The sequence below is a fragment of the Archocentrus centrarchus genome, chromosome 21, assembly GCF_007364275.1.
Source record: "Archocentrus centrarchus isolate MPI-CPG fArcCen1 chromosome 21, fArcCen1, whole genome shotgun sequence".
Lineage (NCBI taxonomy): Eukaryota > Metazoa > Chordata > Actinopteri > Cichliformes > Cichlidae > Archocentrus > Archocentrus centrarchus.
This window is the reverse complement of record NC_044366.1, coordinates 31235631-31260092: the sequence shown is the minus strand read 5'-3', so window position 1 is coordinate 31260092 and position 24462 is coordinate 31235631. Positions and strand designations below refer to the sequence as shown.

At 44.4% G+C, this 24462-nt stretch overlaps 1 protein-coding gene across 1 annotated transcript; it reads right to left on the bottom strand.

Annotated features, from left to right (window-relative positions):
* Positions 1-717: 717 nt before the first annotated feature.
* Positions 718-9183, bottom strand: LOC115800758 (S-formylglutathione hydrolase-like). The gene is made up of 8 exons (XM_030758259.1): positions 9113-9183; positions 8901-8989; positions 2778-2876; positions 2430-2554; positions 2217-2336; positions 1706-1804; positions 1394-1561; positions 718-1207 (listed from the first exon to the last, which is right to left on the bottom strand). Exons 1-8 carry the CDS (start codon positions 9178-9180, stop codon positions 1109-1111), a joined length of 867 nt encoding a protein of 288 aa, XP_030614119.1. The 5' UTR covers positions 9181-9183; the 3' UTR covers positions 718-1108.
* Between the last annotated feature and the right edge of the window lie 15279 nt (positions 9184-24462).

The following is a 24462-nucleotide window of genomic DNA, read 5'->3' as shown; positions in this document are numbered from 1 at the left end:
CCTGGCTGTTTGTGAGTGAAACACCTTTTTGATGCCATTTTTGCTGGGTGGTCATAAAATAAAGAGCTTATTAGTATATCAGCTGTGTGATGTTTTACCTCAAACGTGCAGCACGGTCTTCATGACAAAAGAACACTGAAGAAATGTTTGAGGTTGAGAAACGATGAAGGTTCTTATGGGAGGTGACGTATATGACCAGTCTGTGTGCAGTGACCGACACCACGCTGCTTTGTGGACTTGAAATGACCAAGCAGTTAAGTTTTTAGTGGCAAAACTAAGTAACCTTTACAATCACTTCAAAAGCCACATTTTTAGGTGTCACAGCCACAAATGCTCATCAGTGTTAAAAATCCCTGCCCTGAAACACCCGAATCACCAGAAGCAAACATCATGCATGAATGCTGAAGCACAATGTTGTATTACCTGCACTGGCATGAAGTACACATGACCAAACAGTGATTATAAAGATCTTATATTACAAAGTGTCAGCGACTGTAGCTCTCAGTAAGAGCAGCCTGTATGGTATCCTTCCTGATTTGCCTGCCTGATGATGATGATGATGATGATACCCCACCAGGCAAAAATGTGTAGATTCCTAAAATGCTGCTTTTGTGCTGAAGTTGCAGCGTAATTGTGACTACACTGCAGATCCTCTCTGACTGAATAAGCTGTAAAACATCCAACGGGAATTCAATGAGGACAAAACACCAAAATGGATCTGATCAAGTTTTGGTTTTAATTCTGATGAAAAACTGACAGACCTCTGCCCCGACTCAGAGCCTGAAGAAAACCCACATGCTGGCAGTCACAGGAACGTTTCCTGATCTTAGAGACATTGTTGCTGTAACCACAGCTCCCCCCAAAATACTAAAAACAGAAGTTTCTCTTCTCATCTCAGACTTCAGGTAAGTGCTTTTTAGAGTGAAGGCACAAAGGCTTCCAAGTGGGATGAAACGTCAGTGACCTGACATGCTTGGTTACAGAGTTGGGTTTCTGAGAAACGGGTACTGAACACGCTCAGTGCTGCAGGAGGTCAGAAGAGAAATGAGACAGAAGAGGTGAGTGATGGCAGCAGAGCAGCAGGGTCAGAGTGGACCGGACTGACGGGTCAAACTGTGGTGGCAGTTGCGGCGTTCAGGGACTTGGCGTGGTGCTTGATGTGGTCGTTCATGAAGGAGTAGATGAAGAAGTAGCTGTGGTCATAGCCCTGCACGAGACAAACACCTCGTTTTAACTCAAGCTGTAGAAGTTTGATGTGCATTACTTCTTTTAAACTGTCTTTGAATAACACTAAATAGCTGCATAAATACAAGACGATCAGAAATGATAAACCAATCAAACTTCTCTCAAATAAAAAGGTTACAATGACAAGCTGCTGTATTAAGGAACGGACCGGCTGCAGCCTGAAGACGACGGGGATTTTCTTCTCGGAGCAGACGGCAATCAGGTTGTCGGGGAGAAGCTGGCTGGCTGACAGGAATTGGTCGTCTCGGCCTTGATCGATGAGGACGTCGAGCTGAGGGCCAGAATACGAAGCCGCCAACACAGTAGCATCGTACGCCTGAAAGAAAGAGTTGGAGAATTAGTGTGATGACCGTAACTGCCCTTTCCTTCTCCTCAGGTGGCTGAATTCTCATCCTCCGAGATTTTCATCCAGCAGTGTGGGGGTAATGTTTTCATAGGCCACAATCTGCAGTGTTCTTACCTCCCATGTGGACCTATCAGAGCCCAGATATCCCGAGAAAGCTTTCTGTCCCCAGGGACACTGCATCGGGTTACAGATGGGAGCGAATGCAGACACAGCCTGCAGGAGACACATCAGAATCCATCAGCACCGTTCAGTCGTTCACAAAATGTTTCTACCAATGGGAAGTGAAGAGAGAGGCGAGGCGAGCCTGCAGGTGATGATCTGTGGCATTAAAATGTTTACACAGAGGTTCCCGGAGACAAAGTGAAACAAATGTGATTTAAAAAAAAAAAAATGGAGTTTCATGATTGTTGGATTTTTAAAGAGGTTCTTGGAGAAGGCAGCCCTTCCTGTTTATTGGCCAATAGTAGAGGAGCTGGAACAAGAAGGCAGCCCTCCTCATTTGCATAATGAGGCAGAAATGCATACGGAAGACCTTGACTGATCTTTGGGAAAATGAAAACTGATGTCTGTTACAGAATATATAGATTAACTAACTGTCCTCTTGTACAAGTGAAACACACAGTACCTTGTATTTCCCAGGGTTCTTCAGAGCACAGATGAGCGCCCCATGGCCACCCATGGAGTGGCCGGAGATGGACATCCTCTCTGGGTCGGTGGGGAAGTTAGCGTTGATCAGTTTAGGGAGCTGACAGAGGCAAGAAGATCATTTAAAACACTGAGTGGCTTTAAGTAATTTTGCAGGCTTTTGCAGTGAATGGAAGACTTAAATCCATCACACCTCCTCTGTGACATAGGCGTACATGCGGAAGTTGGTCTTCCACGGGTCCTGGGTGGCGTTGACATAAAAACCAGCACCAGTCCCGAAATCCCAGCTCTCATCCTCCCCTTCAATGTTGCATCCACCTAAGGAAGGACGAGAGATGGCCGATGCACATCTCAGAAAAAAGATCAACACAAATGCTCGAAGAACGCTGAAGAGACCCCACTGAACAAACTGTAGCCTTTATACTCCGCAAAAATTTCATTGAGCAGAACCAGGGCTACAAAACAAAGTGTGGGAATCAACATCAGCACAAAGAGAAAGTGCACTCATGTTAAGGTGCTTTGGGTCAGAGGGGGTTCGTACGTGGGCTGGTGTCCGGAGCTACGATGATGATGCCGTGCTCCGCGGCGACGAGCTGACTGCCGGCTTTGGTGATGAAGTTCTGCTCCGTGCACGTCAGGCCTGCGGAGAGACCATGAAAGCTGATCACAACATCACCGCTCCTCTGCACAGGCATTATATCGTACTGTAAGATGATGACATCATCCTCTGGATCGAGCGATGTGCCAAAGTGTCCGTTTGATTTAACACTTAATGGTGACAACCGTGGTTTAAGAAAGTCAATATTGTTATATTTTTCACACAATTCAACATTTAAGGTTTGTATAAGTTAATATTCATATTAGTGTCATTTAGAGGGCGAGCCTGGATGTTTGAGCCATGGGATTAAAATAAATCAGAATCAGAATCAGAATCTTTATTGTCATTGTACACAGAAGTTGCACAACGAAATTTAAAATGCATTCCTTTTTAGGTGCCTCAGACAATAAATAATAAAATAATAAAAATATGAGTGATAAAAATGATTACTAAAATACAGTGCACAATAGTAAATTAAATTAACAGACGAATCTAGCCCCAATACACACACCAACGCACGCACACAGTCAGCACTACCACCCCACATCACTGTCCAAACCACACAGAGTTCAGTTCAATGATAGCCCTGGCATAAAAGCTGTTCCTCAGTCTGTTTGTTCTGGCCTTCATTGTCCTGAAACGTCTGCCTGATGGCAGTAGCTGAAACAAGGAGTGTCCAGGGTGTGAGGGGTCCTGGAGGATGTTCTGTGCCCTCCTCTGGCAGCGGGCATTGAACAGTTCCTGGAGGGAGGGCAGGGGACAGCCTATGATCTTTTGAGCCGTTTTGATGATTCGCTGGAGTGTTTTCCTGTCTGCTGCTGTGCAGCTGTTGAACCACACGCACAGACAGTAGGTCAGGATGCTCTCTACACAGCAACGGTAGAAGGACACCAGCAGATTCTGGGTCAGATAGTTGCTCCTAAGAACCCTCAGGAAATGCAGTCTCTGTTGGGCCTTCCTGTAAATGCTGGTCGTATTGATACTCCAGGTCAAATCATCCTGCAGATGTACTCCCAGGAACCTAAAATCTGAAACCAGCTCCACTTCATCCCCCTCGATGAACAGAGGTTGAATGACATGTGTTGTCCTCCTAAAGTCTACTACCATCTCCTTTGTCTTAGTGGTGTTCAGGATCAAGTTATTCTCACTGCACCACCTTGACAGCCGCTGCACCTCGTCCCGGTATGCTGACTCATCCCCGCCTGATATGAGCCCCACCACAGTGGTGTCATCCGCAAACTTAATGATGCAGTTACTGGCATGTATGGAGGTGCAGTCATGTGTGTAGAGGGTGAAGAGTAGGGGACTCAGCACACAGCCCTGTGGAGAGCCGGTGCTGAGGCTGATGGCTGAAGAGAGGTGGGGACCTACTCTTACCCTCTGGGAACGGTCTGTCAGGAAGTCCTTGATCCAAAGACAGGTGGAGCGTGGTATCCCCAGATCTGACAGTTTAGTCACCAGTCTGCCAGGAAGGATGGTGTTAAACGCCGAGCTGAAGTCCACAAAGAGCAGCCGAGCGTAGTTCCCCCCCTGCTCCAGGTGAGAGAAGGCAGAGTGGAGGGCCGTGGCAATGGCGTCCTCTGTGGACCGGTTGGTTCTGTAGGCAAACTGGTGGGGGTCTAGTCTGGGGGAGAGACTGGAGATGACGTGAGCCCGGACAAGCTTTTCAAAGCACTTCATAACAATTGGTGTGAGTGCTACTGGCCTGTAGTCATTCAAACCTCTGATAGTGTTCTTCTTGGGGATGGGGACGATAATGGAGGACTTCAGGCAGGAAGGGACAGCAGCCTGGCTCAGGGACTGGTTAAAAATGCTGGTAAAAATACCAGCCAGCTGAGCCGCACAGACCTTCAGTATCCGTCCAGAGACACCATCGGGCCCCACAGCTTTCCTGGGGTTCACAGTTTCCAGCATACGCCTCACCTCTTGCTCTTGCAGCCTGAGGATGCTGCTGCTGCCTGCTGAGGGATGTTGGATGGCTGTCTCTGATTGCTGTACCTCAAAGCGTGCAAAGAAGCTGTTCAGCTCCTCTGCCAGATTGATGTTACGCTGATCAACTAACAGGCTGGGTTTGTAGTTTAAAATATGCCGAACCCCTTGCCACACCTGCCTGAAGTCGTGGCTCTGGAAACAGTCCTCAATCCTCCTCTTATACACAGCCTTGGCCTCCCTGATGCCCCTCTTCAGGTTGGCTCTGGCAGCGCTGTAAAGCGCCCCATCACCAGCTCTGAAGGCGATGTTCCTTTCTCTGAGTAAGCTCTGAGTAACTTCCAGGTAAACGCACTGGATCCGTGTGCTCTTGCTGCCTTTGAAATGGTTGCAAGTGCTGCACATTCGATCTCTGAGCAACCAATCGGCCAACAACAGCAGAAGGATCCAGTGCGTTTACCTGGAAGTTACTGATTTTCCTCCTATTTTTACTCTGGTGCGACTGACGCTTCATTGGTATGTTCCTGGCAAACTTTTTCTTTACTTATTCAGGGTTTATACAGGAATCCTAGAGTTAAATTTACTACCTTTTTTTACTACCTCTAAAATATTTTTACTACCAGGACGAAATCGAGCAGCAGCCTTTTTTGGGGCAGCGGTGGATTCACAGCACTAAGCCATGTAAGATGATCGCCCATCTCTCACCAAAGACAAAACTTTATTCCACTTACTTGAAGGTGTAACTGTGACTTTGTCTTGACTAAGACCTCATACACATTAATATTCCAAACACATTTCAAAAAGTGGCGCAGTGGGTAGGCGCCCGTCTTGCAGCCGCTGGGTTGCCGGTTTGAGTCCCTGTCCCTGTGTTGCGATTTGTCCTTGGGCAAGACACTTACTGTAAACCACATTGCCTAATGGTAGTGCTGGTCTCTGGCTGCATGACCACAGATGCGTTGTGAGCCTTGTGCGCACAATGACAATGAGTTGAATCTATCTATCTAAATTTGTTTTTTTAAGAATAAAAACAAAATGCAATGAAATTCAAGTTTCACAAGCCGATTATTTATTTCCCAATAAAATCTTGGAATACTGGTTTGCTGCTGAGGTGTGACGGCAATACTTGTGCTCGTCGCTGACCTTGAGGTTGCAGTTGCGGTGCTTTGTGTAGCACCAAAAAACAAAATAGGGATGTGCTCCCCACGTGCAAATCCGCTGCTGGTGAATGGTGGATGCTCGGTGTGATTTGACACACCGTTTCAGGTCAAATTTATATTTTTTTCTGCACACTTTACAAAACGCCTCTCGATCATTCCCCATGATCGGCTTAACCCTCTGGGGTCCGGGGTATATTTGGCCATTTTTGACTATTTTTGGTTTAGCTTCATAGTTGACCTTAGAATCTGTTTACCTTGCCTTGTTTGGTATAATTTTTTTTTTTTCAGCATGACCTCATGTGTGTGACTGTATAGTTATTCTTTCATTTTGACATCTTGTATTAAGACATTGGACTTACAATCACATAAAAACATAAAATCAGAGTAGAAAAAAAGTAAATTTTTTTTTTTTTACTGTAAAAATCAGAAACATGCTTAATGAATTATTTTTACAATTACAATGCAAATATAAGTTGTAAATTTGCAAAACTTGTGTAAAAATATAGTAAATAATAAAGTTAAATACAACTATTCACATTAAAATGCAGGAAAGGCCTCAGGTGTTTTTGTGTACAACTATTTGAAGAGCAATCAGGACTCACATTAAGATGCTACACAAATTATTTATGCCGCCTCAAAAACAGTTTCTGTCCTCCACAAGACTGAGAGGCCCATCACAGGCAAAACTTGCCAGGAATGTCTCTTTTACCACTTTTTCACCTGCTCCTCAGCAGTCAAATGCACCCAAATGCATCGTGTTACCGCATAATTTTCTGATTGGTTGATTTGTCCACCAATAGGAAAGGGGTTGTAGGGGAATTTTTTCATTTTTTTTTAGCGAGCACTTCCTGTTAGCGAAACTCACATTTTCGCCGTTTATTTCTGCACAAAACGCGCATCGAAGGTGAGGACAATATACAGGAAAAAGCATGACGTAAATTACTGGGCATAACTCTGGTTCTACTTGGTCTATCAACGTAATTTAAAAACTGGCACATAGTTTGAAGTCTGCACTTTCGATTCATGGCAGCAGCATCCCGATGCTACGTCATCTAAAATCGGCGATGTCATTTTTACGCGCCAGCGCGTCCGTGCACTCCAGAGGGTTCGAATGCCCATGACGAGGCGCAAAATGACTCCGCGCATGCGCACAGCAGATCGGACAGTGGAACCGCTCGTCAACAACGTCAGCTCAGGTCCTGCTGAGTAGTTATATTTCTATACAGATCCATCATAGTCCCTGTCCCAAAGAAACCACACCCCAGCAGCCCCAATGACTTCAGGCCCATAGCACTCACCTCTGTGGTAATGAAGTGTTTTGAAAGACTCATCAAGACATTCATCACCTCCTCACTGCCCACCACCCTCGACCCACTACAGTTTGCATACCGGCCAGACAGATCCACAGATGACGCCATATCCTTCCTTCTCCACAAGACCCTTTGACACATAGACACTGGTAAGGGGAACTATGTGAGAGTGCTGTTTGTAGATTACAGCTCAGCATTCAACACCATAGTTCCCTCCAGGCTGGTCTCTAAGCTGCTGGACCTGGGCCTGGGCCCATCCCTGTGCAGGTGGGTTCACAGCTTCCTGACCAGCAGACCACAGGTGGTACGAGTGGGTCACCTCACCTCATCCTCCCTCACCCTCAACACTGGATCCCCCCAAGGCTGTGTGCTCAGCCCTCTGCTGTACTCACTGTACACCCATGACTGCGAGGCCACGTCAGAGTCCAACGTCATCATCAAGTTTGCTGACGACACTGCTGTTGTGGGACTAATCTCTCACAATGAGGAGACAGCCTACAGGAGAGAGGTCTCCCGCCTGGAGAACTGGTGCCAGGAGAACCACCTCCTGCTCAACGTCAGCAAAACGAAGGAACTGATCGTGGACTTCAGCAGGAAGCTGCAGAGGGACTACCATCCACTTGTCATCAGTGGTGCTGAGGTGGAAAGAGTGGACACTTTCAAATACCTGGGAGTGACCATCTCACAGGACCTGTCCTGGACTCATCACATAAACATCACTGTGAAGAAGGCCAGACAGCGTCTCTACCTCCTCAGGCGGCTGAGAGACTTCAAGCTCCCACTCAAGGTGCTCAGGAACTTTTACACCTGCACCATCGAGAGCATCATGCGTGGGAGCATCACCACCTGGATGGGAAACTGCACCAAGCAGGACTTCATGGCCCTAAAAAGGGTGGTTCGTTCAGCTGAACGGACCATCAGAACCACCCTCCCCAACCTGCAGGACATTTACACCAAGCAGTGCAGGCTGAGGGCCATGAAGATCCTAAAACAGCCCAGCCACCCCGGACACTCTCTCTTCTCCCTGCTCCCATCAGGCCGGCGTTACCGCTGCCTGAGGACTAAGACTGAAAGGTTGAAGAAGAGTTTTTACCCACAAGCCATCTGTCTGCTCAACTCTGAGCCCTAACTGGACCATTATTGCACAGTGTAAATATTATAATTTATAAAAGTATGTATAGTGTATAGTATATAGAGTATAGTGTATAGTGTGAATTACTTTTTTTTATTTTTATTCTTCTTATTTATATGTGTGTGTATATATGGTTGCAGGTACAAAATACATTTCACTGTGCATGTGACAAATAAACACTATCTTAATCTTAATCTTAATCTTAATCTTATAGTTAAACGAACTTAAAACAAAAAGTTTGCATCAATGGAAAAGTCAAAATATATTGAAGGGGTGATGAAAAATTTACTACCAAGTCAAATTCTCTTTACTACCTTTTACTACCCCGTGGAAACCCTGTTATTTTCACAATTTACAAAGATATTTCAACTTATTTTAATCCCTAAAGCTAGTATGATAATGTATTCATTACTCTGATTTGCCATTAACCTACAGTGAGCATCTATTCTGACCATGTAGTTGTTTAAACAAAACGTTAAAGACAGAAAACACTCTAAACTAACCTTAATCTAACGGGTCGAGTTAAACAGAGACTCACCAGAGAGCCAGTACATGACGGGACACTTGTCGGTCTCAGCCTTTGGAGGCAGATCGATCGCAAACTTCATCTTCCACTGCAGCTCGGTGCTGCACAGAGGAAACACAAACACATCAGTGTACTTGTCCATCACATTTATACACATTCACATGTGAGAAAGTCACTGCCTGCATAGAAGGTGAGGCCAAAGCAGCGATGAAGATGCGTCGCACCTTTCATGTTCAAAAACCTTCTGGAAGCCGCCGGCGCACTTGTTGGAGGACACTGGTGTGAGGGACATCTTTGACCTGCATACACACAACAGCAGAGTGAACACAAATGCCGCCTGTTCCTACTCCAACTACGAGTACATGAGTACATCTGTGAGACGGTGTTACATAACAGCGATGTACACATCTGTTACATCAAGTGTGAAGGTGAAGCACTGCATTATGAAAGGCACATATGGATGTTTCTGGCACTAAGCACACTTTTAAAGAGCAACAACTGCAAAATGCTATCATATGAATAAGAAATCAACAGTACACTGTGTGCAAAACGGATACACACAGGAAATATCACTAGCTCATAAAAGGTGATGATGGTAAAGCTGAAGCACGAACTGAACTTCGTGCACACGTGTCATAATGTGACAATATGACTAAATAACATGGCCCGTCTTGATTTTACTAAACACTCCGCAGCTGTTTTTAGCTGGTGGTCAAACAGCACAGTAACCATCATTAACCTCATCTGTTTCATTAGCTCAAAGTCAAGCAGACTTAAATGCTGCAGTTCAGAATTTTGTCTGGCTGTTGGATGCAAAATAACTTTGCTTGACAGATCTCCAGTGAGCGGACCTCCATCCTTCTCCAGCCCGCCGTTCGGACTGAAGCCTCGCTCGGGTGAGTCAGCTGAGATAGTGGACCAGGTTAAGTGGTGTACCAGCTCTACAGGTTAACAAAGTGATTTCTCTGAATTGTGGTTATTACATTGATGTGATTTACTATGTGGGTTGTTGAAAAAGTGCAAAGTATAAGTGTATGATAATAAGGAAAAGTTCTTCGCTGGACTGAAGACCTGATTTTTGATGCGAGCTCTGTCGCTGTAGTCATACAGTTTGTAGCTGCTGTGGTTTTAATTTGAAGCTCAAAAAGGCCTATAGGAGACAGAGTTTAAGAAATTCTTTCTTTTACATGCCTTTATATGATTTTAAAAACCCTAAAAACAGTTCCTAGAGGTGGATGAAAATACAGATGCACTTAATCATCTTCTAGTTCTAAGTCGGGCCCTGCAGCGGTGTCAGCTTTTAATACCCTGTTGGAGACCCGGGACTTAGTAATTAGCGTAAAGTGAAAAGAAGCAGCTTCATGTCCACCGCTCATCAGCTTTATTTGCAGAACCATAGGAAGCTTCTGCCCCATGCTTTATTCAAATTGGCAACCATCCAGCTTTTGTTTGCTGTTACCAGTGTGTGAAATGATGCTAACCGCTAATGAAGCTAACATTGTGCTAACAGCATGTGAGGGTGATCTGTAATGAAATGCAGCTAATCTTGATTTTGTTTTGTGTCTTGTCATCTCGTTCTGTTTCTGTTTCACTTGTTTTCCTTTTCTCATTCACTTTTTTTGTTTCGGGCACTTTATGAATTTCTCCCGCATGACCTTTGATGTTAAAAATCACATAACCACTCATCTGATCTGACCTGCCTGCATTTTTGATTCAACACCTGCTTCATTGATTCCTGCCAACTAATTCACACGTCCTCCTGGTGCTGTTTTTTCGGGGTGTGCTTTTCGTGGAATGATCTTTGCCTTGCTGTTACTTGGTTCGCCTTGATGCTCCCCACCACCCCCTCCTCAACTACCCTCCTGCACTACACCCCCCACCCCCTGGTTGTAGCCCCGCCCTCGCTGCCCTGCTCTCCCCCTCCTTCCTGTCTCGACCCCTCCCTCCTCCCACAGGCCTCGCCCCTCCATAGAGATACACCTCGTAGCCATGACGACGGAGGCAATCACAGCCGGGGTAGGTCCCGCTTTATCTGCTAATTGGCCAGATGACACACATCTGGGCTGAGCTCTTTCAGACTGCGCCATCAGACCCTGGGTAGGGATTGTTTTCTCTTCAAAGCCAAAAAAGCCTCTCTTTATGGTCTCCAATATAATCGGAGGTTTTTAAAGAGTCTTGAACTTTGTCTTTTGCCTGTTCTTCTGTTCATCAGTCCACAGCTCATTTACTATCAGATATAACAAAAATCTCTACACTTTTTAAAAAATTAAAACCAGGAGCGTATTTAGAGGATGCCAATTAATTTTCTTTTGATGGGTGATTGATTTTTTTTCCATAAATCGTACAATCTATCTATTTTCAATTCAATTAGATTTTATTTATATAGCCCAAAATCACAACAGTCACCTTGAGGTGCTTTATGTTGTAAGGTAAAAAAAAATACAATAAAGTACAATAATTACAGAGAAAACCCAACAGTAAGAAAAAAAAACCCCTATGAGCAGCACTTGGCGACAGTGTGGAGGAAAAACTCCCTTTAAACAGGAAGAAACCTCCAGCAGAACCAGGCTCAGGGAGGGGCAGTCATCTGCTGCTTATCTGGGTTCATGAGGAGTTATTAATATATACGAGGTTTAATCACAAAGTTCCAGAAACTGATCCGTTAAAAAAAACAAACCTGAACTGAATTTGGGTCATCTCCTCTTCTAGTCATCTTCACCTGCACCTCTGGATCATTCCCAGCACAGCTGCTGCTGTTAGATCGCTCCCCGGAAAAGCCATTATGACTACGAGCTCACACATCTGTGATTTCACCACAAACATCAGCTTCTCTCAGTCTGACCAGCATTGCTATAATTTTGTAGTGTTCAGTATCTTTTTCTTTTCTTTTAAATTTTAGTTCCGTTCAGCTTACACTGCATGAAAAGTGGGGTTTTCGACAGTTTCTTGCATGTAATATTGCTGCGCGCCTTGAGCTTTAGGGCTCTCAGCAGGAGGCTTTGGCCAGAACAATAAACTGTAGGGAAACTGCCGTGGACTCTCTGTGTCAGTGCTCCCTCAGCTCCCCCCTCTCATCAGGTCTAGAGCAGGCTCTCATATGTAAAGGAGGTTTCTGTGAGTCATACAAATGCAAATCAAGTACTCACCAGTGGTCACCAGTACTCACCAGTGGTCTACCCCTCCCAACAGTTGTAACAGGTTTGTTTGTGAGCTTCTGTCTTGTGAGCCTTTGTCATGGAGTTTTTTGTGAACCCTGAACTAGTGGACTGAGGGAGATAAACAAATGCTATAACTTGATTTTGGTGATACCACAAGCATTATTTTCATAAGCATACTCAGCTGTCAGTCTAATTCACTGTATCAAAAAGTCTGTCACACCATCTTCCAACATGGCGCCCTCCGTGGCAGACGTGTTTGCGACGCGCTCCCTACACCAATTGTATTTGTTGTTTATTCTAGTGCTAGTTTGTGTGGCTAATATTCAGTGCTTGTACTCAAGGATCACGTACAGCAGAGAAACACTATTGGACATTGGAAAAGTTTCCCATGGGCTTAGCTTAGACCTTTTGGACCATAGCCTTCTTCTGTGTTTGGATCATGCCAGCGCCAGCCAGCAGGCCGTAACACCACGATCACGCTCAGGCAGGCAGAGCAGCCGACAACGAGCGCATCCAAGACGGAAGCGTGGCAAGAGAGGAGGGCTACATGCTAAACTAAAGGCTAGAGCCACACGACCACCATTGCCTAGCCTTTTGGTAGCTAATGTCCGCTCTCTCGAAAACAAGATGGACGAGCTGAGAGCTAGGACAATAGCTCAGCGGGAGATCAGGGAGTGCTGTGCTCTGATCTTCACGGAAACCTGGATCACTGCAACTACGCCGGACTCGGCCATTCAACTACAGACCCACTCAGTGCACCGCGGAGACCGCACATCTGCCTCGGGTAAAAACAAAGGTGGCGGTGTATGTGTTTATGTCAACAAGCGATGGTGTGTGGACGTTCAGGTGGTGGAGAAACACTGTTGTACTGACATCGAAGTGTTGATGGTGAAGTGCAGACCCTTTTATTTACCGAGGGAGTTCAGTGCTGTGTTAATGCTGGCTGTTTATATCCCGCCGCGAGCCGAGCGGACCACAGCGCTAGGAGTACTGCACGACATCATCAGCAAACATGAGACCGCCCACCCAGATGCTGTGTTTTTGTTGTTGCCGGGGATTTTAACAATTGCAGCCTCAGGACTGTTCTCCCTAATTTCCATCAACATGTGAGCTTTCCCACAAGGAATAACAACATTCTGGATCACGTGTACAGCAATGTGAAGGATGCATACAAGGCTGTGCCCCGCCCACATTTTGGACAGTCCGACCATATTTCTGTGTTCCTCTATCCAAAGTACAGGCAGCTCCTCAAACAAGCCCCCCCAGCAATTAAAAGCATTAAAGTTTGGAGTGAAGAGACTGATCTGGTGCTTCAGAACTGCTTTAATGCCACAAACTGGGATGTGTTTAAGAATGCTGCTCTGAGAGAGGACAGTTCTGTGGATTTAGAGGAATATGCATCAGTGGTTACCAGTTATATCAGCACATGCGTTGATGATATTGTCCCCACCAAATGCTGCAAGATATATCCCAACCAGAAACCATGGATGAACTGTGAGGTACGCTCCATGCTGCATGCACGCTCAACTGCATTTGCCTCTGGTGACACGGAGGGCTACAGAAAGACCAGATATGACCTACGTAGATCCATCAGGGAAGCCAAGAGGCAGTACAGACTGAAGCTGGAGGGATATTACAAACACTCTGATTCCCGACGCATGTGGCAGGGCTTGCAACACATCACTGACTTTCAGCAGAGGAACAGCAGGATCACAGCCTGCAACAACGCCCTACCAGATGAGTTGAACCAGTTCTATGCTCGCTTTGACACCCTCAACTCCATCCAACGTAGAGAGATTCTACTACCGGAGGCAACACAGAGCTCTTCACCCACTGTAACATCGACTGAGGTGTGCAAGGCCCTGAGGAGGACCAACCCCCGAAAAGCACCTGGCCCCGACAACATCCCTGGCCGTGCTCTGAGGGTCTGCTCTTCAGAGCTGGCCGAGGTTTTTACAGATATTTTTAATTTGTCCCTCTCCCAATCATCTGTGCCCACATGCTTCAAGTCCACCACTATAGTGCCCCTCCCCAAGAAAACCAATACAACCTCTTTGAATGACTATCGTCCCATTGCACTCACTTCACTTGTAATGAAGTGCTTTGAGAGGATGGTCATGTCCCATATTAAAGGATCCATTCCGGACACATTAGATCCCCTGCAATTTGCATACCGTCAGAACCGTTCAACTGATGATGCTGTTAATGCAACCATCCATACAGCCCTCTCACACCTTGAAAATAAGGACACTTATGTTCGAATGCTGTTTATAGACTACAGTTCAGCTTTCAACACCGTCATCCCAAGCAGGCTGGTTGAAAAGCTGTTCACCCTCGGAATACCACCCTCCCTCTGCCGCTGGGTCTTGGACTTCCTTACAGACAGACCTCAGGCAGTCAGAGTTGGTACCAGGACATCAGAAACAAAGACAGTGAGCACTGGGACCCCACAAGGCTGTGTGCTCAGTCCTCTCCTGTACACCCTCTTCACCTACGACTGCATCCCCTCCCAAAGCAACACCTCCATCGTCAAGTTTGCTGACGACACCACCGTCATTGTGCTGATTACTGGGGGAGAGGAAGCAGCTTACAGGGAAGAGGTGGCCCAGCTGGTGTCCTGGTGCCAGGAAAATAATCTCTCCTTAAATACAGAGAAGACTAAGGAGATGATTGTTGACCCGAGGAAGAAAAGAGACCAGCATGCTCCATTATTCATCAACGGGACTCAGGTGGAGAGAGTGAAGACCTTCAAATTCCTTGGCACCCACATCAGTGAAGACCTCACCTGGACCTACAACACAGCACAGACTGTCAAGAAAGCTCAGCAGAGACTCTTCTTCTTAAGGAAACTGAGGAAATTCGGATTATCCCCCAAGCTCCTCAGCAACTTTTACAGATGCACTGTGGAGAGCATCCTGACAAACTCCATCACGGTGTGGTATGGAAACTGCACCAGTCAGGACAGGAAGGCTCTCCAGCGTGTCATCAAAACAGCTCAATTCATCTGTGGAGCTGCCTTCCCATCACTACAGGACACTTATAATACCCGGGTAATAAAGAGGGCACACAACATCATCAAGGACCGTACCCACCCACAGCACACACTGTTCACACTCCTTCCGTCTGGCAGACGTTACAGGAGTGTAAAAGCAAGAACAACCAGACTAAAAAACAGTTTCTATCCACAGGCCATCAGGCTACTGAACCACTGACTGATTACCAAACTGTGATTACCTGCCTTTCTTTCATCTGTATATATCTGTATATATTGCACTTGCTTTATTATTTATTTATTTTTATTTTCTACTTTTACTTTCCTAATATACTAGTTCTTAAATTTTATTTTAACTTAGTTGTTTATTTTAATTGTTTGTAAAGCAGTCGCAAGTAAGAATTTCATTGCTCAGCATAACCACAGTGTTTTGCGGTGTACATGACAATAAACTTCTTGAATCTTGAATCATCCACTTCTGTGCAGTGGCGTCCCAGCTAGCATTGAACATTCAGACAACATCCCATGAACGCTGCTATAAACGTTCAGAGAATGTTTGCAGACAATGTTCACATGCATTAATGAATTTAAAGACTACTAATAAGAAAACATATACTTGTATTTTGCTACACATGGATGTACATAAGAGATATCTGCTAAACTTGTGAGATAACTAGAAAATTTTAAAGCAACAGGTTTTGGAATAAGACTCTTACAATAAAACAATTCAAGGAAAATCTTTAATATTTGAAAATTATGCCAGACAAAAAGCATGAAGATGTTTACAAAGTTCGTTAAAATTTAAAGACTTGAATGAAGAATCCCCTCATTTCTAAGGGCACTGCCCCATACTAAATCTATATTTCAACCACTGTGCAGAGTGGCAGTACAACAGTCACCTTTTCAGTTGTCCTGCTTAAACGCACAGTGGATGTGTGCACAATACATCTTCCAGCAATGCGCTCCACAGGAAGAAATGATGCTGGGAATGAGGTGTCTGTTCCCTGCATGCACCAAACTTCTACTGGCTTGCCATAAAAATGTCTGTCTGGGTGGGGATTGAGCCAAGAGACTTGTGCAACAACATGTTTAAATGTACTGCATCTTGACACAGCATTTACAACTATGAACTGCTTTATAATGGCTGGCCGTGGTTCTGCTAAAGGGTCAATGACAGGTTCCTCAAAACTGTTAGTGTCTCGACACCACTTAGCATAACCATGTGCTGACCTTTCTGCTCTAGATCCATCTATGGAGTAAGTTACATTATGATGTGTAACCCTGTTGCATGTCATGGCAAAGCAGTCAACATCAGTTATACCATTTTCAGGGAACATCTGATGATACATGTTCAACAATGCATGCCTGTCGGACTCATTTAAGATTGTCTGGTGGAATGGAGACAGAGGCACCGCTGTACAGTCTTCCAAGAGAAGTTTTTCTGCAGACACCAAAGCACTGTGCTTTACATAAAGCATATCAGTTGTGTCATTAACTAACAAAGTTCCAGGTATTTGTGAATGCAAAATCTTAGCAATTTCAGCCCCATATTGGCATGTCCATGGCATGCTAAGTTGTTGATTTTGCAGAAACTTTCTGGACTTCAATTGTTCTATTGTTGTGATGAAATTTCCCCAGTGTTCCGTTAAAACGCTCAAATGAAAAACACCAAAATGAATAAACTGGTCCGTAGTCCAACATGCACTCCTTTAAATGGAGATGTAAATGCATGTTAGGGGTGCAGTGCAGTGGGCCAAACAGTTTGACAAATTTTGAGAGAAATGTCTGCAGGTGTCTATCTGCTACTTCCAGTCTATTGATGGATATGACTCTGGAGCAGAGTATGATGCAAGCCTGAACAAAGTCATACCACATCTCATAGTGACTGTTACTGATCAGCCCTTTCAGACAAAACAGTGAGTAAATGGTAGTCCAGTTTTTCCACTGATCGGCTGTAAAACCTGTAAAACCAGTAGCAATCCGTAAGGGATTCTTCCAACCTCATTGGGTACTTTGATGTTTTCCACTCTTCTTTGCAGTTCATCAAGGCTCTTTGTTGATAAAATACCCAGTTCTGCCCAAAGTCGGAACACATGTCTTGCGGTACCTAGGAGAAGGTTGTGCATTGGATCTATGACAACAAATCTGATGGCATCGTAGTAACTCAAACGGAACAGTTCTGACCATCTGGCTCCATACTTGTGTTCGATTCTCTTCTGCTCTGTCTTGGTCGTTGCCCTCTTAGATAATCCAGCATAGTGTTTGTGATCTTTTGATGTGCGTGGCTCCCATGAGGACCGCTCAAACTCTGAGTAGTCTGTTTCACCTGCAGACACTTTCTTCGTGAACGTCTTCAAACACTTGTGGCAGCCTGCAAGAGGACATTAAATGCATGTTAATACCTTCACACATTAAAACATAAGCCTTTTATACTGATAATAAAAATTAATGCTGATTTTTTTTATTTCAATTACCTCTATATGCTCCATGTCCAACAAAGCCTCCACATTTTCGAGTCGCAGGGATATCTGAAGACAGACAAAGCAGAGCTGCCCTGTACACCTGGTGCCCTATGAAGGAGCTATCTTGCAAAATAACTCCACTCCAAAGGTCTTGGAGCTCATCAACCAAGGGTTCTAAAAACGAATTTATGTTCAGGGATGGTTCTTTTGGGCCTGGTATTAGTCCAACAAGAATCATATTTTCCTCTTTTAAACGGTCTTCACGTGGTAGATTTAAAACAACCAAGTAGATTGCTCCTACTGAATATGGTGCATTTTTGAAAGGCTGGAACCAGTCCACATTCAGCATCAAGGCCAAATTATTAGGCTCTGCCAGAAAAGGCTGGTAATCATGCCACACTTGTCCATCATACACATCCCCTAACACTCCTTCAGGTATTTTCCACTTCCGCCATTCTTCGCATTTCTCTTGAAATCCAGGTCTTCTAACAAGTGCTTCCAGAGACTGTACAATGCTTTTGTAACAGTATGGTCTGATGGGATAGACATACTCTTTACCCTTGGCAGATTTAGCTCTTCTAAGCAAGGCAGAGCCACATTTCTTTCTCTTTGCAGCCATTGGGTGCTTGTAGAATTTGATGTATCCGCATGTCTTGCATGCCCTGGTTCCATCTTGTCTCAGTTCATAGGATTCATCCACTGTGTACACTGTCATACATTTTGGACACACCACATATTGTAAGAAGTTGTCACGGAAAACACCTGTCCATCTCCTCAAAGAGAATAAAGTTTTTGGAATACTGTTGGCAAAGGCATTTAGGGAATCGGCACAGAGGACATTGGCAATTATCCACATGAATTGTTTGATGCACAGAAGAAGTGATGTAACGGCATTGTCAGAAATCTTGAAGGTTGTTTGCCATGACAAAATCATCATGGCCAGAAGTTTCATCAGCAGGTCTTTTTTTTCTTCAGCCTGATCATTTACATCTCGTAGCTCGGCAAAGCTTTCCTCCTCTTCATCCTGAAAACATGAAAATTTAAATTTGAAACACATCAGTACGTGTTTGCATTGCACGTGAAAATAACATGTACATCTTACAAACCTAGCTTTCTTTTGTGAAATAAATCCAGTCGTTTGGTACTGAATAGGCTGTACTGGAACAGTTTCACACCATTTCTGGCTGAAAGAGCGATCAGATTTTACGAACCTAGCTTTCTTTTGTGAAATAAATCCAGTCTTTTGGTACTGAACAGGCCGTACTGGAACAGTTTCACACCATTTCTGGCTGAAAGAGCGGTCAGATTTTACGAACCTAGCTTTCTTTTGTGAAATAAATCCAGTCTTTTGGTACTGAACAGGCCGTACTGGAACAGTTTCACACCATTTCAGGCTGAAAGAGCGGTCAGATTTTACGAACCTAGCTTTCTTTTGTGAAAGACCAAGAACATCATAATCAGGTAGCTGTTGTGCAAGAAATCCAGGCATCCATCTAGCACTGAGCTCCGATATTCATCTATGAATTTTTTCACTGTCATGTTCAAACCTGTTTTGCTACTCACCTGAACACTGGTGGTGTTTGGTTCATCATCTTGCTCTGAAGCTGAACTGCTGGAGTCAAGGAAAAGGTGAATGCTCTGGCCATCTTCTGTTTCATCTGAAACCAGAGCAGAGTATTAAAAGACAGGCATTGCACGTGAAAATAACATTCTACATGCGCACGTAAACAATCACTAAACAATAGTCTATATTTACAGTCATAACAGTCATAAGTAGTCACGGTTACAAGCTGTGTTCATCTGCTAAAGCAAGACAACAAGATAGCGTTACATTAAACAAGTACAACACCTTAAACAGTTACAGAAGAGCGCCAGCATGTAATGGAGTACATATGAGTTGTAAATATCCAACACTGGCAAAATGAACAAAAACATAATTTCTTCAACTTTGCCGTTTTCTGAATTTACGTTTTCCTTTGTGCATAGTTACTCTTCTGAGAGTAAGAGCAAACAAATAAACACGTAGAAGTAGATGCCAAGTTACTGCTTACCGTTGTCTGAATTGTCAGAATTGTCCATATCATCCGATTCCTCCATCACCTCCCCTCTGTCTGGGTCGTCGGGATGCATTCTGACAGTCTCATCACAATCTCCAACTCCAACCACGATCAATTCTTGGTCTTCAAGCATCGACGGTGCAAAAGCAACAGGACCATCCGATGTCTGAACATCCTGCACATCTTCTGATCTTCCGGGATTGTTTTCTTCCACGCTGTTGCTTAAAAACCGTTTCTTATGGTAAAAATACTGTGAATGAGAGAGTAGGGTATTGCAGTGCTCACAAAGGCGCCGCGGTCTTGGCCTCTTGGTTTTACGAGTGACTTCCATCGTCTTCTGTCAATAATTACATCTGGATTCTTTCCGGCTGTTATTTATTTTGGTTGAATTCCGTGTGGCAGCTTCTGTGCTTGTGATTGGACAACACAGATCACGTGCGGGGTCACGGTCACACCGAAGGTCTCGCGATACCACAGGATATAAGTCTCGACGTTCTCTTCCGTCTCCTCATTTTTCGAATTGCTTCGCGGTCCGTTTCCACGCTGCTTTGTAGTAAGAGAATGGCTGGACGTCGTCTACATTTCAACACACCTGAAACCCCTCGTGAAAGTGGGTCTCTATACCGGCCAGCTTCAGCCAGTCCCGCTGTCGACGAGAAGACACTGTTGGCTGCACTGAGTGGGTTGTCTCGTCAGCTTACTCAAGTTTCTTCCAAAATCCGCCAGGAGCTCACCCAAGTAAAAGACAACATGGCGTCTATCGTGGAGAGACTTGATGCTTTGGAGTCCAATAGAGGCCAAAGCACAGAAGGACGCCAGAGGAAAAGACGGCAGCACAATCCAAAAATTGCGGTAAGACTAAAATACCAAGATTCGCGGAAAGGTCACAGTAAGTTGAAAGATATATTGTGATTTTGGTTTCTTATTTTTATTTGGTTTCATCTTACCAAATAGGAAGCAGTTCGCCGGCTGCACAACTCAGAAACCAACAAAAGCCGATATGATCCTCTGCAAAGGTAAGCATCAAAAACAAAGCACGCAATATTCTATGTGTGTAGGAGAGAATAACTTAAAATGTTTTTACTGTTTTTTATTTTCACGTTTATTTCAACAGACTGTGTTCGCCTCACAATGCAAGTGTAACGTCTATATTGGCGGCGACTTTGCAGGCAAGCCCAGATCTCCAGGGCGTGGATAGTGATGTAATTGTGTGTAAGTATCTATTGGTGTTGTATATTTGTGTGTGCTTGCCTGAATATTGTTTATATATGTAATGTGGCTACGCTCTTCATCTAAAATGATTAAAAAAAACAAATGTTTTCCAACATCTTGCAAAACTTACTACGAGACGGTCCGACGCAACTTCCGGTACACCCAACCTCACCTTGCAGAGAAGGCTGCAGCCATTAAACAATCTGCCCGGTGTCGTGCAAGAAGGAAGCGGGTAAGACGTACTGGATTGTATTGTTGGTCTGCTGTATATGAAATGCAGTTTGATTTTTGGAGAATATTAATTACTGTTTTTTTAAACTTTATTTTGGGTTGTTCACAAGAAGCCATATTTTATTTTTATACAGGTGATGCAGTGAAGGTAAAAATAAAGAACATTGAATGTAAATTATAGTTTCAGAAGCTGTAAGAATTTGAGACCTAAAGATTAAGTGTATAATCATGGGAAATATTACTTATTGTTTTTTTTTACTTTATATAAAATCTGGCTTCTTTTGAACAACCCAAAATGTCTATAAAAAGATGATGCAGTGAAGGTGAAAATAATTAACATTGAATGTTTATAGTTTTAGCAGCTGTAACATTTTGGGACCTAAAAGATAAAAAGTGTATAATCAGTTTAAAGGTGCCTCAAGGGTTAATGATCAAAATCACCGAAGTACTTTAATCAATGTTAAATTGTTTCAAAGTACTTGTTCATTTGTCTTTTATTCACAGGATGAACAGGAGTTGGTACTTTGTCCCACAGCCATTGTTTTTGATGACAAAGGTGGGCTGATATAAATTTCTTTTTTTTACCTCCCGTTTGTTCCCTTTTTTTTTTTTTTTTGTTGTCGTGGGTTTTTTTTTTTTTTTGGGGGGAGGGGGGGTTGTTTGTTTTTTATTCTGAGTGCTACTGGTTATGTTTGAATTCTAAGTCAAGAGACACAAACTGTCAGTGTAGTCCTATGATTTTTTGATTTTTTTTTTCACAATATTTCATATAGTTTCATAATGACTTAATGTGTGCTCGGTGTCAACAGCTGCTGGAGGCGAGGGCGAGTGTCCTGGCAGCGGAGGAGGTTGCCTTCTGGGACGGTGTCACCATTGACCTAATGTCAGATGAGGAGGATGCCGTCTCTGAAGGCATATCGGGCTGGATTGTAAGACCCCCAAGCTTCCGCAGCCAGGAGCTCAGTGACCTCTGTGCCAAACTGCAGGACCGACTTGAAGCTGACCCTAAGTACAACGCCATGCATCATAGGCGTTTGTATGCTGGATTGCTCTCTGACAGAATGCCACCACCACATGGACCAGATGTGGCAAGGCATTATGTGTCATGATGTGCTTTTTCCTTTTATTTTTTTGTCTTTGTTTGTATATGTGTGTGTGCTTTTGTTATAAATAAAACAAAGAAATTCAAACTTGTGCCTCTCACTTTTTCTCATAATTGAATTAGGATATTAGCATACAAGGTATATCACAAAGTAATAATTTAAAAATAATTTTTATTACTGGGTTATTATTTATAGGGGGGGTGGGGGGGGGGTGACCCAGGCCTGCTTTTATAAAGGCCAATGGGGGGATAGATCTACCAACCAATCACATGTGAATACTGAATTGTGATGTCATTTTTATCATCCAATGACTGAGAATACACGTGGGTCTCTTGCCGCTGCTTCGGCTTGAGGCGCTGCTATTCATATGTAAAGTGGAGTCGTTAACACCTCGCGCCTGCCGGCTCCCCCCGTACCTCTACCCCCCGCTGATTCTAGTGGTACGTAAACGACCATATCCGTCTCAGGCGAACGAATATGCGCTGCCCCGTATGCTGACGAAAGCTGACGATAACTAGGTGCGCCCGCGTCAGTATACGGGGACGGATATGCTTCTTTTCGTGCAGTGTTAGTTTTCATGTTTTCAGTGTGTTTGGTTTTAGTTTTGTTTTTATCAGGGCCACTTTCAGTTCGTGGTCATTACGGGTTTATATTTGTCAAATTAGGTCTTACAGATACACGTGTGAAGGCTATTTAATCACAGTCATGATATTTCAGTCTCTGTAAATGGTAAATAGACTAGTTCTTATATAGCGCTTTTCTACTCAATCAGAGCACTCAAAGCGCTTATACAACCTGTTTGCATTCACCCATGCACTCCCATTCATACAAGCACTTCCATCATTAATTAAGCTAAGTGCTTTTTTAATTAACTAGCATTCACATGCATTCATACTCCGACAGAACGGTCAGAGAGCAACTTAGGGTTAAGTATCTTGCCCAAGGGTACATTGGCATGTAGCCTGGAGTAGCCAGGATTCGAACTGCTGACCTTCCGATCAGTAGGTGACCTGCTCTACCTACTGAGCTACAGTGTATCACAAAAGTGAGTACACCCCTCACATTTCTGCATATATTTAAGTATATCTTTTTATGGGACAACACTGACAAAATGACACAATGAAAAGTAGTCTGTGTGCAGCTTATATAACAGTGTAAATTTATTCTTCCCTCAAAATAACTCAATATACAGTCATTAATGTCTAAACCAGCTGCAACAAAAGTGAGAACACCCCTCAGAGACTACACCGTAAATGTCCAAATTGAGCACTGCTCGTCATTTCTCCTCCAAAATGTGAATGAATGAATGAAGTTTTATTGCCATGTGGGTGAACAAGTTCACACATTGGAAATTGCAGTTACAGAACACCATCCAAGAATACACAAACACAACACACATGGGGGGATATGTGTCCTCGGGTCATGCAGCCGACTTGCAGCGCTACCTTTGGCAGGAGGAGAAAACAACACATCATGGGGAAGTTAGGTTAAAAAAAAAGTCATCTGGTACAGTGCTCAAAAGGAGCACTATACCAGGGTCCAAAAAAAACCACCTCAGCAAAGCATTTGCACATGTAAAGCAAGGACAGCGGCGGTAGGTGAGGTCAGGTCAGGAGGGGATGCAGACGGAGACGAGAGGTGGGGGCATTGTGGAGCCAGATGCCAGGATCCAGCCAAAACAGTTCTCTGATAGTGGTGGAATTTCATCAGCGGCCGTGATACACCAGACCCAGCTTCACAAATCACAACGCGGAGTGGGGGAAAGAGCAGCCGCACACAGAGCCCTGGAGAGAGATATGGTTGCCAACCCAAGGCCGGCAGGGGAGCCGAATTCCTGATAAGAAATGTTATTTTGGAACAGGCTGCTTGTTTTTCCAACAGCCTTCAGTCTTACTGGGAAACCATTCGAAAATCCAATATTCCAAATTCGTTGATTACCATCCTCACTGTGCAGAACCGAACTATATCTCCTGATCTAACCCCTCTCGCCTGCGAGCTCGCTAATCTTGCGGCTCAGGTCCACCAGGCTTTGAGTCTGAGTTTGTACGGCTCTGCTCAGCCCTTCCACCTGGGTCGGCAGCCTCTGCAGATGTCGAACCGCCGTCCAGATTTTCTTAATTTGCCAGTAAAGCAGGTATCCACCGAGCCCAAACAGAGAAGATACCGCTACCAAAAAGCCGAATATATATGCGTCTTCCACGTCTTCCACTCCAAGGGCTGAGAAGCACACCGGTCTCCACGAGCTCCAGGAGTCGATGACGTATCCAACCGGGTCTGTTCCACTCGGACACGCAGGCTCCCCTGTCCTGGGTCTCATAGTGGAAAAAATTCGATCAATGATGGAGAATGCCCAGTTTGC

Excerpts from the sequence above, each read along its gene's own strand:
- LOC115800758 (XM_030758259.1), bottom strand. The coding sequence starts at position 9,180 with ATGTCCCTCACACCAGTGTCCTCCAACAAGTGCGCCGGCGGCTTCCAG. Across the intron at positions 8,990-9,112 it reads AAGGTTTTTGAACATGAAAG|CACCGAGCTGCAGTGGAAGA; the intron begins GTGCGACGCATC and ends TCCTCTGTGCAG. Across the intron at positions 1,805-2,216 it reads AGAACCCTGGGAAATACAAG|GCTGTGTCTGCATTCGCTCC; the intron begins GTACTGTGTGTT and ends TGTCTCCTGCAG.